The following is a 12,920-nucleotide window of genomic DNA, read 5'->3' on the forward strand; positions in this document are numbered from 1 at the left end:
CTGCAGGCGAAGAGGAGGAGGAGAATGATGAAGAGGCAACGGCTCACAGCTGCAGAGTGTGCGGAAAGTCCTTCGACAGGAAAGGTTTCCTGATGAAGCATGTGGAGAAACACCTGAAGGAGGCAGAGTGTCAGTGCGGTCTGTGCGGCGAGCGTCTGGACTCCAGCGACGGATTGAGGCTGCACCTTCAGACCCACCGAGACAGCAGCCGCACCTGTGACGTCTGCGGCAAGAAGTTCCCGTCCATCCGAGCACAGGAGACGCACCTGAGGCTGCACACAGGAGAGAAACCCTTCAGCTGCCATGTCTGCGGCAAAGGATTCAACCAGAAAGGCAACATGGTGACGCACATGAGGATCCACTCAGCAGAGAAGCCCTTCAGCTGCACCGTCTGTCAGAAAGATTTCAGCCACGCCGGCTCTCTGGAGCGACACATGAAGGCCCATGATGGACTGATGCCGCTCAGCTGCAAAGTCTGCGGCAAAGGCTTCAGCAAGAGCACGGAGCTGAAGCGACACATCCGCAGCCACGAGTTAGGCGAGTCACTGGCCGTCAGGAGCAGACGCAGAAAACCGAGTCTGACTCCTTCTCACCACTGCACCGTCTGCGGAAACGCCTTTCACAACAAAGGGAACTTTGTGCGGCATGCAGAGACTCATTTAAATGATCCAGAGAGTCGCTGTGGCGTCTGCGGAGAGCAGTCAGAGTCTTCAGAGAGTCTGCAGCTCCACATCCAGAGCCACAGGGAGACCAGCCGGGTCTGTGACATCTGTGGCATCAGCTTCAGGGACATGGAGATCCACATGAGGACGCACACCGGCCAGAAACCCTTCAGGTGCAAAGACTGCGGCAAGGACTTCCCCAGGAAGGGCTCTCTGGAGAGACATATGAAGCTGCACGCCGGCGAGCGGCCGTACATCTGCGAGTTCTGCGGGAAGACATTCATTGAAAACACCGTCCTGAAGAGACACATCAAGAGCCACACGGGGGGGAAGCCCCGGATCTACTCCTGCGACATCTGCGGCAAGAAGTTCACCATGAGCCAACATCTGGACGTGCACAAGAGGATCCACACCGGGGAGAAACCATACACCTGCAGGGTCTGTGGGAAAAACTTCCGCCAAATCGGCAACTTGGACTCCCACATGAGGATCCACACGGGCGAGAAGCCCTTCATCTGCAGCCTCTGTGGGAAGAGGTTCCGCCAGAAAATCTCGCTGGAGACGCACGAGAGGTTCCACAAGAAGGAGAAACCATTCAGCTGCCAGCTCTGCAGCAAAGGCTTCGTCCAGAAGATCGACCTGAAGAGACACATGCTGACACACACTGGGGAGAAACCATACAGCTGCCGTGTCTGCGGGAAGAGCTACCAGGAGAAACGCTCTGTGGACTCTCACATGAAGGTTCACACCGGAGAGCGTGCCACCAAAGATCCAGCCGTGACTCCAAACCTGAAACAACAGGAAGGAACTCACAGCGACTTCATCCAGCTCTAGTTTTTATCTTTTCTCTGAGACACACTTTCAGAGCCAGTAGTCCCAGAGACATGTTGACTCACTGAAGAACTTTTCACCTTCAGAGGGAACTTTTTTATCTAAGTCACCCCATCAGAAGAAATAAAGACCCCGTCATCCACAGAGTAGCTTATCAGAACCAGTTAGCTAGCCAGCGTAACTCCAACCATCAGACATGTGAAGGTGTTCTGTCAGAACCCCCGAACATAACGGCACTGCATTTACACAAGTGACGATCACCAGGATCACACAGCGGCCATGTTTAAGCTCAAATGTCATCCATCCATCCATCAATATATTGAAACGTTTCGTTGATACAAACGTCGACGTTTATAAAATTGTTTCGGGTTAAATTGCAAATAAAACTTTTCTGGAGCTTAAATTATGTAAACAATTATTTTCTGTCCACTAGAAGGCGCAGAGTCATTCTCTGCAGAGGTCAGGAGGGTCCGGAGGAGGCTGGACTGTGAGGTCCTCTGAAGGAGCCGTGTCACTTTAAGAACATGTGGTCTTTAACGTACCTGTGAGTTCAGGTGTCCACACTGTGACACGCTCAGTCTGTCACACACTGCTTCAGTGTCGGGTTCATTCACACCCATAGAACAGACTTATCTTATCATCTGCATCACCATGAGCAGGTTCTGGTTCTGGTTCCTGTGGTGGACCAGGTTCACATGTCTGCAGTGTGACAAATCATGATGTTATTGATCCATAAGTCAGTCGGTTTGATGTCTTCATGTTTGTTTGTTTGTATGTAGGGATGTAACGATACACTCAACACTCAACCTGATACTGGGCTCACCAAACGATTTACTCACGATACAATTTTCTCATATTTATTTATTTATTTTTTAAGATTACTTTTTGGCCTTTTATGTTTTTATTGACAGAGTAATAGTAATAGTAACAGTCAGAGTAATCGATAGCAGAAGAACGCGATCCCATTACATCATAGAATCCTGACTGACCTGTTGCTTCAGCGTAGTATTAGCTTTTTGTTGACCGGCATAATTATGATGGGTTGTTAGGCTGCATGTATTGATTACACCTGGGGTCCGTTTCACAAAGCAGGTTTATTGAAAACTCTGAGTCTGTTGACCCTGAAATGAGGGAAACTCTGAGTTTTCCGTTTCACAAAGGGAGGTAACTCAAACCAGAGAAAGAGGGGTAACTCTAGCCTGTTTCACAGAGAGAGGTAACTTAAGCTCTCGGTCAGTTACCGTAGTAACAGACTCTATGAACCTCACCTGGTCGTGAGCAGGTTTTCTTCAGGACACTGAGTTTCGCTCTGTCTCCTCCGTCTAGAATATAAAACCCTCATTCACTTCCTCATTCATTCAGCCCGTCTCACGCGTGTGTTTGAGCGGTTACCGAATTAAAAGAAGAAACGTTGCGTCTCTGTGCTGCTCTGACCGCTTTGCAAACGTCTTTTATAATTATGATAAAAAAATCAAAAGACAAATCTGTGTCAAAGTCATCATTTGTAGATTTTCCACCACCACTGCCGAGAGCGCTCAGATGAGACGCCGTAAGTTATTGGATTTTGTATTTATTTAAACTAACACATTCAGTTTAATCAACATGAATTATAATGTATGTGAAGTCAGCATCATGTTAGGGATAAAGCTGATGCTCATTAAAACAGCCACTGAATGATATTTAATCTGTTTCATATTTAAAATATGATTGAACTGCTTCCATGTATGTTTTTTCCTCACGCTGGATTGCTCCTAAATTAATATAAATTTTAGCTTCCGGTCGTGATTAAGTATTAAATAAACAGACCAGTTCAAACTGACGCGTTCACTCGAGCCGCTTCTCTCTCTTTTGCAGCTGCAGCCGTGTTACTTTATGTTTCTAAAAACATGCTCGTATTCGCTGAACGTCCGCGTGAGGATTTCGAGCTCCGCTGGTGTGACGTAGGAGGACCTCTTTTTGTGTACCGTTGCCATGGTGAATCGTGGTGTCGGGGCTCCATTAATGCTGGCTTTTTACAGTCAGCGTGCACGCACTTAACTCCGGCTGAACCTACTCAGAGTTGACTGAACTAACTCTGATCAGCTGTTCTGGAACCGAAAACTCAGAGTTTCCTATCTCAGAGTAGATCGACTCAGAGTTGAGGGTTAGACTCAGAGTTTGTGGAACCTTCTTTGTGAAACGGACCCCTGATGTAGTTTTACTGTAAGATCTGGATCGGGAGCTGCATGTCGGTCATGTCAGATCTTACAGTAAAACAAGGCTGTATCAGGTGTAATCAATACACGCAGCCCAACGTCTATGCCAGTCATAAATTATGCTGGTAAAAAATGCTATGAAATTACTTTTCTGTCTTCACGATGGTCGTAATAAACTCATCAATACACACGAAAGACGAATGAGAGAAACGTATACATTCCTTTATTTACATGTTGCACTTTCGTTTTCAGTAAACACAAAAGTAAATATTTACACATGTGAGTGTCGTACAGCAGACCGCTGTACACTTAATATGCGCTTTCACCTTGGAGACGAGTGTCAGATCACTGAGGGGACAGACATGCGATCTCGCTGTCACTTCAGGTCTGGGGCCTCTGTGTGCGGTCGCTGATGTAACCGCTGAGCTACACCGGCGCCCTCTTTACTCGTATTCACTCACTGAAGAGCCAATCAAACGGACAGAAGTCGTTTACATTAAAGGACAAACAGGGATAATATTTCTCATTACATTATTCTTGATGATAAGTGTGCGTCTCTCCACGGTCACTGAGGCGTTACCGTGCTGGGCTCTGGGTGTTCACCTCGCCTACTTTCTCACATCCATCACACACTTTATATGTCCTCTGTTCGTCTGAACCATTGAAACACCTTCATGTCTCTGAGGACCAACGTTTGATCTGATCAGCTGCCAGGAATCTGCCTGTTCTACCTCCAGTCCAGCAGGGTTCGCTGTTCTTCTCTGCGCTTCGCTCCGCTCCGGGCGAACAGTCGTCGACGCGGAACTCCGTGTGTGTTTACGTCCCCGCTGCTGGCTCTCTTTGTTCGCAGAAAGGAGGAAAATGTGCGCCGTGCAGCTGCTGCGGGTGTCGGTCCATGAGCGGATGAGCGCCGCCGCTGAAGACTTCCTGCTGCAGGTGGAAAAAGGAGAAGAAGAGACTGAAGTCCCGCCGCTGAGAGCGCTGCTCACCGAGCGGCTAACGGCGGCCGCGGAGGAGATCGTCGCTCTGTTTGAGGAAACCGTGGCGGAGTACGAAGACCGAGTGGAGCGGTCAGAGCGGGAGATCTGCCGCCAGAGGAGGCTGCTCGATGCTGTGCTGAAGCCCGAAGTCAAGCTGCACAGAGCAGGTCAGTCCCCGCGCCCTGCCCCCGGAGGACCCGCAGCAGCAGCAGCACAGGGTAATGCTAGCTAGCACCGGCCCGGCTAACATCACAGTTTGCACTAAAGGGAAACATGTTCCTGCAGTTTTCTGTCCGCTGTCAGACACACACTGACGCCCGTCACACGGCTGGATACTGAAGCATTAAATAACCTGTATTTACACCGAGAGAAACAACACATAGTCTGTTAGCAGGAAACAACAACAACTCCCATAAGTCTCACACACGCAAAGCCTTGTGGGAGCTGTAGTTTTAAATGTCATAAGAAATGGCTGTGTTGCCTTTCAGCTCATTTTGACCTCAAATAAACTTTGAAATCCAAGTTTAAACAAACATGTGAACGACGTCTGTTCACTGACGAGCTGAGAGGAGCCGGACTGACAGCACAAGCACAAGCAGAGGTCAGATGTATGAACGCCAACATTACTGACATTATATCAACTCTTCTGATCATGAGCGAGTCTTCAGTTCCTCTGTGCGTCATGTGACTGATCCAAGTGTTTTTAGCACAAACCGACTGTCAGGTCCTTAAAATAGACTCGAACATGAATGAGTCTGTAGTGTCTCAGGCAGCAGCGGGTCGAACATACGTGTTACTCTGAATGAACTCACACCACACAAGACTTCTTCATGTGTCTTTCTGTGTTTCAGAGGTTCCTGCAGACGTCCAGCAGCTGGTGAGTAAAGAGGAGCTTCCCCCGGAGCAGCAGGAGTGGAGCCCCCGTGTGGACCAGGAGGACACTGAGCCCCCCCACATTAAAGAGGAGCAGGAGGAGCTGTGGAGCAGTCAGGAGGGAGAGCAGCTTCAAGGCCTGCAGCAGGCTGATACCACCAAGTTCCCCTTCACTCCTGTCTCTGTGAAGCGTGAAGAGGATGAAGAGAAACCTCAGTCCTCACAGCTCCACCAGAGACAAAGTGAGCAGGTGGAAACAGGAGCTGATGGAGCGGACTGTGGAGGAGCAGAGGCAGCCAGGAGCTCACACCATCAGACACTCTTACAGCCTGTTAGTGAGGACAATTCTTTGGACTCCACTGAAACTGATGACAGTGATTTTAATTGGACTCAAACAAACGAGTTCCATTCGGTTTCAGAGGGTCCGAAAAACAGTGAAGCCCCTGGGAGCCACGTTGGATCTTCGACAAAGGAACGACCTTTCCCGTGCTCTTATTGTGGTAAAAGATTCAGCCTGAAGGGGAATCTGAACCGACACATCAGAGACCACACAGGCGAGAGGCCATTTCCCTGCACAGGCTGTGATAAATCCTTCAAAGACAGCGGCTCTTTGACGGCTCACATGAGGTGTCACACCGGAGAGCAGCCGTACAGCTGCTTATTCTGCGGGAAGAACTTCAGTGGGCGGGGCAACATGACGAGGCACATGAGGATCCACACCGGAGAGAAACCCTTCACCTGCACTGTGTGCAACAAGAGCTTTCACGTCAAAGAACACCTCAACAGACACATGAAGTACCACACAGGGGAGAAACCATTCAGCTGCTCTGTCTGTGGTAAAGGATGTGCCCAGAAAACAGACCTGAAGAAACACATGAGGGTTCACACGGGAGAGAAACCGTACAGCTGTCCGTTCTGCGGGAAGTGCTGCTCTGAAAAAGGAGACCTGACCAAACACATGAGGGTCCACACAGGAGAGAAACCCTTCAGCTGCAACATCTGCGGGAAAAGTTGTGCCCAGAAGGGGAGTCTGAAGATTCACATGAGAGTCCACACAGGAGAGAAACCATTCAGCTGCTCTGTCTGCGGGAAACGTTTCACTGTCACAGGACATCTGAAGAGACACATGAAGCTGCACACGTCAGCAGGCAGCCAGGAGGCGGAGCCTGCAGATACTGCCAAAGGCCAACAGGAAGTGGACACATCGTGATGGTCAGCTGACCAGCAGAGGAGACGAACCCTCGAGTCAGTGAGGAGGTTAGAGGGGCAGCAACATCTGCGCTCATGTTCACCACTCACCTGTTGTTGATTCACTTCCTTCAGTGAGTCATTGATCAGAAATACATGAATGTAGAATGTGGAGTGTGAGCCTTGTGCTGGATCAGCTGGAGAGCGGTCGGGGGCCACATGAAGAAGAGGTGGGCTTCATCGCTTCTTCCTGTGGTGACACCTGCTGGTGAAATAAAGACGGTTCATCCTGTCATCCTGCTGCTGCTGCACTTATTGGAGAAGAAGATAATCGGCTCAGTAAGCGGACGGCCCGCTGTTTCTCTAGAACCAGATTATTGAAGTAACAAGTTATAAACCAGAACCTGCAAAGCGTCCTTCAGCGAGCACACAGCTCGCTTCCTGCCCCCCCGACACGACCACACGACTGCTTCCTCAACAAAAACCTAACGGAGCCAAGCATCGGTTCAGGACGGCGTGGAGCGGGTTGTTAACGGAGATGGTTGCAGTTTTAATTAGTCAAGTAAAGATAAAAGCTCTCCGTTTACAGCTGCTCTGACCGGCCATGTTTGAAGAGCGGCATGTAGAAACTCTGATGATGGCAGACAGTTTGAACCTGATTGTTCACAGGACAAGTGATGGAGGTGGTTTTATAAAGAATGTATCACTACTCTCAAACTGTGTGTTCTCCAGAAACACATTAAATATGTCTCAATACATGTGTGTCAAATTCAGCACAGGTGGGTCCAGGTGAGTCCCGGGTCCTGGCTGAGTCAGTCAGAGGTTCATCAGTGATCAGAGTTCCTCCCACCTGTCAGTATAACACATGATGTTAACATGTAACGTGATATTGGGGGGGGGTCAAGAGAAGTACGGCAGGCCAAGAGGTTCAGCGGGCGTGAAAGTAACAAACTGAATATGAAATAAACTATTTAAAAATCTTTTTCTGGTATTACTAATTCTACCGTTTTGCTTCTGTTGAGCACTGCATTATGGGAAAAATAAAGTGTCCTTCAGGATCCCTGGGACTTAAAGAAACTTATGAGTGACCGCCTACAAGGTGTTTTATGAAGGAAAGTTACTTTCACTGTAAAGCTCGGAGTACTTCTTCCCCCACAGTGTTTTTGTCGTTCCTCCTCCGGTCCAGCAGGGGCCGCTCTCCGCTCCGGTGTCCGCGGGCCTGGTGACAGCAGACAGCAGTCTGTTTACCAGCTGTTCCTTCTGCCCGCTGGACGCGTCAAAGTGCGCAGAAAGGAGGAAAATGTGCGCCGTGCAGCTGCTGCGGGTGTCGGTCCATGAGCGGATGAGCGCCGCCGCTGAAGACTTCCTGCTGCAGGTGGAAAAAGGAGAAGAAGAGGCTGAAGTCCCGCCGCTGAGAGCGCTGCTCACCGAGCGGCTAACGGCGGCCGCGGAGGAGATCGTCGCTCTGTTTGAGGAAACCGTGGCGGAGTACGAAGACCGAGTGGAGCGGTCAGAGCGGGAGATCTGCCGCCAGAGGAGGCTGCTCGATGCTGTGCTGAAGCCCGAAGTCAAGCTGCACAGAGCAGGTCAGTCCCTGCGCCCTGCCCCCGGAGGACCCGCAGCAGCAGCACAGAGACGCTGCTCGCGCTAACTTGGTGAAGTTTACGTCATAAGTCGACTTGCTTCAGTTTGTACCGATGAAAGCAGGAGGTTCATGTCCTGTCGTTACATTAGAGCAGGGGTGGGCGACCCTGCTCCTGTGAATGATCTGCTCGTTATCAACCAACTGAAGCGTCTCCGGGGATAACGAGCGAAACATTCGAATCAGGTGTGTTAGAGTGCGGAGACACCTAAAACATGCAGGAAGGTGGCCCTCCAGGAGCAGGGTTGCCCACCCCTGCATTAGAGGGAGGTGTATCGCTGCTGTTAGCGGCTGGACGGGAGGCTGGAAGCTGTTTGCTAGCTAAGCTAACGGAACTAGCTGTTGCTACATATTAGCTAGCGCAGCCTGCTGGACAAAGCGTGAATAACATCCATGAAGTTGTTAAAGTTTATTTTACATGAGCATCTTCAGTCAATGTAACACTGCTGTGGCTCTGCATGATATTACCTGTTTAAAGAAAGGCTGTAATTGCTGCAACATAATCCTTGATGGGTCAAAGGTCGTCCACTAAAAGTTCTTGTTGTTTCCACTGACAGGCTCAGATTGTTATTCTAAGTGTGTGACAACATGACAGAAAGGATCCCTACAGAGATAGACCTTTTAGTTACAGAGGAAGATGATTGTTTTAACCACACACAGACGTTACATCGCTCTCTGCACACACACCAGACTCCATTCAGAAAAACAGTGAAAATGACCCCTAATACAGCGTGAATAGTTTTAAATGATATTGTTCATATTGTCATAGTTTTTAATCTTTTTATTGCCACCTACTTTTTGTCTTTTTTATTACTGGAGAACTTTATACAATTTGTCTGTTTTGTGAGCTGCTGTAACGAGGACATTTCCCCGTTGGGGGATCTATAAAGCGGATCTTATTTAGCTCATAGGACACGGCAGCTGCTGGTTAACTTCTGCCTGGTATTTCTGTGTGGACACCGCTAACCTCTGTGAAACAACAATCTGAGACTGTCAGCGGCTCAGAAGCATCTTTACTGGATGTTACTGTGTCATCACAGCCTGAACAGTAGCATGCAAGCTAACGTTATTCTCAGGGCTAAAACGTTTACTGGTGCAACATCATCAGGTCATCCATCTCCTCTCTCATTGGCTGCTGTTGTCCCGCTCTGACAGCACCGAAAAAATCATCCAGATTTAAAATTCTTTGACATGATGAGGACGGTCCGGTGCAGTCTGTGAAGTCCTCACATTCACAGGTCATCTGAGCTAACATCCGTCGTCCTCTGCTGTGAGCTGTGAGTCTGCAGTCTGAGCCCGGAGAGATGTCCTGTTAGTCTGCGCTGAACTCCTGCAGACAGGCACACAGAGGCTGATTACACCTTATAATCTGTGTCTGTCTTTTGTTTGATTCTTCAAGCTGTTTCACTGTCTGCATCATGGAAACCCTCCAGCCACCTCCTGCTCCAACCTGCTGAGTCTCTCCTCTCTGCTCATGTTCATAACACGTCTGTTTATCTGCAGTTCATTGAAGGGAAGAAACGTCAGTATGAACTCACAGCTGATGTGTCTTTCTGTGTTTCAGAGGCTCCTGCAGACGTCCAGCAGCTGGTGAGTAAAGAGGAGCTTCCCCCAGAGCAGCAGGAGTGGAGCGCCATCCAGGAGGACACTGAGCCCCCCCACATTAAAGAGGAGCAGGAGGAACTGTGGAGTAGTCAGGAGGGAAAGCAGCTTCAAGGCCTGGAGGAGGTGAAGGAGGAGGACAAACCTCAAACAGGACAAGAAGAGGAGAACAGAGACTCAGTGGGACCAGACAGACTTTTACAGCCTGTCAGTGAGGAGACGCCGTCCACGTTTTCTGTGGCTGAGATTGAAGTGAGCTGTGACGATTGGGAGGAGCTCGAAGAGCCTCCGTCAGCTTCAACCTGTGAGAGTACGAGGTGTTCTTCTCCTGACAAAGCATTCAGCTGCTCTCAGTGTGGTAAGACATTTACAAAAAACAGGTTTCTGGAGACGCACGTGAGGACCCACACAGGGGAGAAAGTGTTCAGCTGCTCTGTCTGTGGGAAAAAATACACAAAAAAGGGATATTTGATGCAACACATGGGCGTCCACGGAGGGGAGAGACCACACAGCTGCAGCATCTGTAACAAGAGATTCGTGTGGCGTTCAGGAGTCGAGTGTCATAAGTGTGTGGGCGGAGTCTCACAGCTTCATCCTGTCCCTTCTTCTTCTGCTGCTTCGAGATGTAACGCAGACAGAAATCCTGTGAGCTCCTCCGAGTGTGATAAAAGACTCTGCTACAGTCATCATCTGAACAAAGACACAGGGTCGCATGCAGAGAGTCTGTTCAGCTGCTCAGTCTGTGGCAGGAGGTTCACTCAGAGGGGGTACCTGATCCAGCACATGGCTCGCCACACAGAGAAGGTTCGATTCCGCTGCTGTCTCTGTGACAAGAAGTTTGCTTGGCGTCATGAGCTCAAGAGCCACACGTGTAATAGTGAATCATCTCAGGCTGATCCCAGCGAGGAGAGCAGAGAGGCGGGAGGAGGAGCTGACGGAGAGGACTCTGATTCTGATCGTACCTCAGACTCCTCTGAGCTGGAGACCAGAGTCACAGACGAGGCCAGAGAGGCTCCGTCAGGTCGGAACGCTCTGACAGGAAGTGATGTGAGGAGCAGCACTGACACGAAGTCCTTCGTCTGCTCTGAGTGTGGAAAAACGTTCTGCGGTGAGGAGAACCTGAAAACACACATGAAAACTCACGTAGGAGAGAAACCGTTCAGATGCTCCTTCTGTGAGAAAGGTTTCACTCAACACGACCGTCTGTCGGCCCACTCGGAGGAGAAGAGATTCCGCTACTGTGTTTGTGGGAAAAGGTTTGCGTGGCGTTATAATCTGAAGAAGCACACGTGTGACAGAGAGGACACACCGCTTCACTCGGGTCAGACTGAGCCCAACAGAGAAGCAGAACCTCAAGGGACTCCACACTCCTCCAAACATCAGACTGAAGCAGACGTCTGTCGGGACACCAGCAAAAGAAACAAGCCGGTCCTTGAAAGTGGCCCCGAGGAGAAACCGTTCAGCTGCTCTCAGTGTGGGAAAAGATTTCGTCGGAAGAAAAATCTCCAAGAACACACGAGGATTCACACAGGAGAGAAACCGTACGGTTGTTCAGTGTGCATGAGGTACTTTTCATGCAGCGGCTCCTTACGGAAACACATGAGAATCCACACAGGAGAGAAACCCTTCAGCTGCTCTGAGTGTGGGAACCGATTCACAGAGAGCGGACATCTGAAGGTGCACATGAGAACTCACACTGGAGAGAAACCGTTCAGCTGCTCAGTCTGTGGGAAAAGTTTCACCTGGAGACAAAGCTTCAACAATCACATGAAATATCACACAGAAGCACAAGGCTACAGGAGTTTATCACAGCAGCTCACCTGACAGACACCCTGAGCTCCATGTCAGTGTGCTTCAGCAAATACTCACCACTAACCTGAACGGTTCTGGTCCATGAGCCGCTTCTTAAAGGAACATTCTTCTCTGTTAACCTGGTGTAATCGTGCGCTCTCAGACGTTTAGAGAAACGAGTGCTCCTACACCAGCTGCTCTGGCCTCTCACAGCTTTCAGAGTTACCTGATGTTTCCATGGTCCAATCAGCCGTCCTCCCTCAGCTCATCAGAACCAGAGAAGAAAAGGCTTTAAATGTTTACCGGGGAACGGAACACCACTGGTCAGATTGGATCAAGCTCAACATGAGAATAATGTTCACCCACACAGAGTCTCTCACATGAAGTTGTTCTGTCGTCCTGAGCAGCGTTTTGTGTCATGTGTCTCCTGTCTGCAAACACTGTGTCTTTGTAGGGATCATTTCCCTAATGTTGTCGGACACCTGGAGTAACAACCTGAGCCTGTCGGCATTCAGGCAATTTCACAATTTTGTGTCGACTACGAGTCGTCGCGACACAAACAGGGCCGAGGTTTCAAAATACTTCTGCTTTAAAGTGTTTCTAATAAATAGGCTGTAAAAACTCAAAAATCAGAAAGGAAACTCCAAGTTTATGTTCCTCCTGATTTTCATGACTCTGCCTCACTGGTGTTTACACAGCTGTTATTCTGTGTCTAACATGTAACCATGGTTACACACACTTCCTGTCTCTGCTGGAGTGAGGGGAGTTCGTCTCAAAGCTCTGCCTGTCTTTAAGCCCTTCACCTAAACGAAGGGTTCAGCTGTGAGAGTGACGGAGCGGGGAGCGCCCGCTTTGAGAAGGACCCCTCCATGATGTATCAGCTCTGAGTGTTAATGACATCATGCGAGTGCTGATGAGGTCATGTGACTTCAGGTGTTATTGCTGCAGAGACTCACTGTGCTTTGATGGTTTGAAGAGCAGGTCGATGATTCTCTGTGTTCTTGTGTCGGCTGTTTCATGTGTTCACTTTATAATAAACCACCATTAATGTCACTGTATGGTTCTGTGTACACCTTCAGGTTGTGATCAGTCACAGTCTGTTTACATGTCATTAACATATTAAACAAACAGCAACAACTGAAACGATCGTGTAAGT

The 12,920-nt window shown here is 49.3% G+C and overlaps 1 protein-coding gene across 1 annotated transcript; it reads left to right on the top strand.

Moving 5' to 3' along the window:
- LOC138609328 (zinc finger protein 721-like) lies at positions 1-7,677 on the top strand. Its single transcript, XM_069681973.1, has 2 exons — positions 1-1,421; positions 6,014-7,677. Exons 1-2 carry the CDS (start codon positions 93-95, stop codon positions 6,749-6,751), a joined length of 2,067 nt encoding a protein of 688 aa, XP_069538074.1. The 5' UTR covers positions 1-92; the 3' UTR covers positions 6,752-7,677.
- The last annotated feature ends 5,243 nt before the right edge of the window (positions 7,678-12,920 follow it).

This window comes from Semicossyphus pulcher, unplaced genomic scaffold, assembly GCF_022749685.1.
Source record: "Semicossyphus pulcher isolate SPU_LCO1_2020_fin unplaced genomic scaffold, fSemPul1.0.p SCAF_5, whole genome shotgun sequence".
NCBI lineage: Eukaryota > Metazoa > Chordata > Actinopteri > Labriformes > Labridae > Semicossyphus > Semicossyphus pulcher.

Excerpts from the sequence above, each read along its gene's own strand:
- LOC138609328 (XM_069681973.1), top strand. The coding sequence starts at position 93 with ATGAAGCATGTGGAGAAACACCTGAAGGAGGCAGAGTGTCAGTGCGGT. Across the intron at positions 1,422-6,013 it reads AGGTTCACACCGGAGAGCGT|GAACGACCTTTCCCGTGCTC; the intron begins GCCACCAAAGAT and ends TCTTCGACAAAG.